The sequence below is a fragment of the Phaethon aethereus genome (assembly GCF_964289735.1).
Source record: "Phaethon aethereus genome assembly, chromosome: 29".
Classification (NCBI taxonomy): Eukaryota; Metazoa; Chordata; class Aves; order Phaethontiformes; family Phaethontidae; genus Phaethon; species Phaethon aethereus.
In genome coordinates this window covers 1,887,691-1,892,191 of record NC_138605.1, presented here as the reverse complement: position 1 = coordinate 1,892,191, position 4,501 = coordinate 1,887,691, and the positions used below count along the sequence as shown (strand labels likewise).

At 46.0% G+C, this 4,501-nt stretch overlaps 1 protein-coding gene across 1 annotated transcript in view; it reads right to left on the bottom strand.

Annotated features, from left to right (window-relative positions):
• Positions 1 to 4,113, bottom strand: part of HOXC10 (homeobox C10) — a 5,216-nt gene extending 1,103 nt beyond the window's left edge. The window contains exon 1 of the mRNA XM_082011892.1: positions 2,684 to 4,113. Within this exon, the coding sequence (XP_081868018.1) occupies positions 2,684 to 3,467 (784 nt within the window). The 5' untranslated portion in view covers positions 3,468 to 4,113. The remainder of the gene's footprint in view (positions 1 to 2,683) is intronic.
• Between the last annotated feature and the right edge of the window lie 388 nt (positions 4,114 to 4,501).

Genomic DNA, 4,501 nt, shown 5'->3' with positions numbered 1-4,501 from the left:
GGTAAAGGGGGGTGGTTTAAGCCATTCGGTGCCTGGGAGTAAATTGGAAGTAGCAGCGCTCACCTCCACCTCTCAGCCGCGCAGGCGGAGCGGGGCAGCACGGAAAAACCGCACCGCTCCGTGCTCCCCCGCCTCGGGGGCTGGAGAATATCACGGTATGGATTTATCCTGGCTTCACTAGGCTGGATGGAGAGGCTTAAAATACCACGAATGAAAAATTAATCTGGGATCAGCAATGGGGCTTGTGGAGTCGTCCGCAGCTCTCGGGGCTTCCCCAAGTCACCCTTTACCACCCCAAAAAACCTATAATAATTTATCTGGGCTTCAAAAGGAACGGCAGAGGCTGAAATATTTGCCTAAAGGCGTGTTATTTGGGGGGAAAAAGTCTATTTTGGCTCGTGTTGGAGATCCCCCGAGCAGCCTTTCCGTCAAGTGTATTTTCCGCCAGCCGGGCTTGTATGAAATAGATTTGCCTTTATGAGCTGTATGGGCACATATAGGTAAATTTGGAGGTAATTGTAATCCCATATACACTCTCCTCACTCTACACACTCGTACAGATCCGCACACATACACTTTGCAAAGGCAAACGCATTTCACACGTACATAAATAAACACAGCAAATACTTGGGCTTTGAATTTGGTCATGAGAAAGTCCTGGCACCAGCAGCCGGCCAATATTTCTGCCTAAACTGTAAGAAAAAACAAAGCAGATCCTGCAATTGCAGCAACCTCCTCGGCACTGTCTTCGTGCCAAATTCGGGAAATTCGAAGAAAAACTTGATTTAGCCAAAGGCACCTTCCAAATCTGCTGGTGTGACATGGACCCACTTTCGCGTTTGCAGAAAGCCTTGAATGCCACCAAGCCCTGGAAATTCCCTCGGAAACACTCTCTCCCCCCCTCCCCAGATGCTTAAATGACATGAGAGAGGTCTCTTACCTTCTGCAGGAATAAAAATTCGGGCTCAACATAAACGAAAACTGAAGCTATAAAAGATTTTAAAAGGAAGCAACAGAAACAGAAGCAAACAAAATCCGCCCCAAATTGGGTCTGACCGTTTGAAAACACTGCAAACAACTCGAAACGCCTTTTAAAACGCAAAGAAAAATAAAAATCTGGGAAACCACCTCTTTCTCCACGCACCCATTTCAAATTTAACACCTGAAGCAAAAGAAAACCTTTATCTGTATTTATTTAATTCTTTATTTCCGCCCCAATTACAAATCCAACCCCATATAATCTTTCTTTCGGGTTAACTCCCACCAAAACCTCTCCTGGCGTGGATGTTGAAGGCGTTTTGTGCAGATAAGTTTGGAGGGGTTTTGATAACCTTGACTTTGCTTTTGTTTTGTGTGTGTAATTGGAACTCAACTGTCAGATAATATCATTTCCCTTTTTATGCGGAATGGTGGAAAAAAAAAGGGGGGGGAGAAAAAAAAAAGAAAGAGAAAAGATATTAATAACAAAGAAGTGTTTCTGGGTTCTGCTTTTTAAAAAGCCAATTTTGGAGGGGGAAACGCCAGAGGATGGGTTTTGCTGGTGCCACAGACCCGAGGCGTGCATGCATGAGGGTCCACACACGACCCACATGCGTGCACACACAACGCTGCTGCCGGAGCCCTAATTATAGCACGGATCCTGACCCACGGCGGATATTTTAATCCACATACCCCTGGCAAACCATGCAACCCGCTGCTTGGATCTGAGCAGTATTTTCGACCAACTTTTAGGCAAATTCAATCCACTTATGGACCTGAAAGAAACCTCCGAATCCACCTAGCTTCAAATTAGGAGAGAAACGAACCCGAATATTCACACACACGTAGATCTCAAGCCATATGCAATCTCCACAGTGAAAATAAAACGTCTTCGCTGAAAGCCTCTTTTCAGACAATCCCAAACTTAAAACATCTGCTCAACACACAGAAACATTTTTCTGCCTTCGCAAACAAGACCTCAATTCGCCAGGAAAAAAAAAAAAAGCAGCTTTTTCCTCTCTGAGTCTCCCAACGAGCTTCCAAGCAATGAAATGAGCCACAGTGCACAACTCCAGCCTGAGATGTTTGTAACTACAATTTAGACTCTACGCAGTTTTAATTTTTTACCCCACTTTAACACCGAGCAAAGCCAAAGAAGACAATTTCGCTTTAGCGCACGGAAATAAAGCATTTGCATAGAAAGCGATATGAAGGGGAAAACCCCCCAGACAATCAGGGCTCATCTGCTTTAAAAAACACATAACCCCCCCCCAAAGACCCCCCCCACCAAACAAGCCCCAAGTCTCTGCCATTTCAGAGCAAAGCCACCTCATCTTATTACATTCTGCAGCGTTGATTGCAAGGACCAATTTTTTTTTTTTTTTTTTTTTTGCATAAGCACATGCACAGCACATTTTCTCCATATAGACAGCGAGAGGACGAGTTCTCAAATAGCTCTCTGCTCCTTTTTCTCAGCTCTAACATGTATATATACATATTTTTTTAAAAAACCCAACATTTCTTAGAAGAATATTTTTTTCCCCAAAAAGACAGCAACAATACAGAACATTATCGTGCCAATTTCTGGAGAAGTTGGCAGGGTAGAGAGCCCATTACTGCATATTTGCATTACTCTTGCTCTTATTAGCTATGGATGATTACTAATTGCTGAAATTAGCTACTGATAATGAACGAATTCCCTTACCTTTTGCTTCATTGTCAGAATTGTCAGTGCTGGTGTCAGTGTTTTTATTCAGGTCTTTCTCTGCTTCCGAAGGGCTTATTTTGGGTGCTGGGGCGCTTTTTTCTGTTTTAATTTCGTTGGTGGATGTGTTCTGAGGATTATCTGTTTTTGTGTTTTCGGGGAAACTCACTTTAGCCACCGGGGGCGGCGGAGGAGGTGGAGGAGGTGGTGGTGCTGGTTCCAGATGCTCATTCCTTGGGTTCAGGCTCGCCCTGGATTCAAAACTTGCCTCAAACTCATTTGGATTGCTGCAGTTTGACGTCTTCTCCATGGAGGGGTAACCTTGGCTTGCTCGGTAGTAGCTGGGAACGGGGACTTCATGGTCATTTAGGCAAGACTCAGGCATTTGGTTGGGGTAGAGGGCTGTCTCTGTGGCATTTTTTGCTCTTTTATCAGCGTTATACATACAGCAAACATTCTCTTCCTTGACATTGGTTGGGAAGGAGCAGGATGGGAGCTGTCTTGCAACAGGTTGCTCGATCCTGTACGTATTTTTGGGGTCACACCAAGTGTCTAGCTGAGAAAGGTAAGATGGATAGGTGCTGAGAGACAAGGTAGCGCTATTCACCTCGTCCCTTTTGGAAAGAGACGGGATAATTCCACAGTTCCTCATGACTCCGCAGCTGAAATCGCTCCCAGGCTGCATGTACATCCCTTGGCTGGAGGAATAATTCTCCCCTCTACAGGTACCGGCCAACGAGTCCATCAAAAACGAGTTAGAAGTCACATTGTTGGGACATGACATTTTCAGAGAGGGTTTTTAAGGAGGAATACTCCAGCCAGGGGCTGACATCTTTTTTTTAGGGGAGAAAAAAAAAAAAAAAAATATCCAGCACCATAATTATCCACGCATCGCTCTCCCCCCCCCGCTACACTCCCCCCCCACGTGATGCCCAGGCCAATGAGGATTGAAAATGGCCTTGATGATTCAGACGGGGGTGACGTCACGGGGGTCAAGTTGGCGGGACCGGGAGCGGCACCGTGGAGCAACAGCGACATCTGCCAGCGCCGGGACCTTCACGTTGAACAAAGGCAGAGCCCCGCTCCCCTCCCGTTTGTTTACCAACGGAGCCACGCGTGGAAAGAGGGGGGAAAAAGGAAAAAGGGAAAAAACCCCACAAAAAGCCAAAAAACAAACCTCCAAAACAGCCGCAATTAAAAAAAATATAAATTCAAAATTTAATTTTTTTTTTTTTTTAATTTAGAAGGGAGCGGGGCAGCGGGTAAATTTTAAATCGTAAAAATCTCACGCACAGGGCAGCGGGTAAAATTGAAATTAAAAAAATCTCACCACCACCCCCTTGGTTTTTTTGGTTTATTTTTCTTCCCCCTCTTTCAGTGCTTTCCCTGAATTGCTTCTTTGCGCCCCGAAACCGATTGAAATTTTTAATTGTTGCCTCCCAACCAGCGACAACCCCTCCCGCTTTCTCCTTCCTCCGCTCGGCTGCGCCTTCCTCCCCCTCCCCAGCCAGGCTGGGCACGGGCGAGCTCCTCTGGGCTGAGCCGGCTGCTGCGCTGCTTCTTCTTGGCTTTATTTTGATGTTTATTAAAATTATTTGGGTTTTTTGGGGGGGACTGGGCTTGGGAGGTCCACTGGGGTGATGCGCTCGGCGCCCTTTTGCTTTCGCTGTTTCGAGGGAGATGTGGGAAGAAAAGGGGGGGAAAAAATTGGGGAATAATTCGGAGACCCTTCAGCCAGGCATTTCCGCGGAACCCCGAAGCTCCTTAGAGCAGGTTGGATATTTCCCAAGCAGGTTTTTAATGAAGAAAAAGACGATG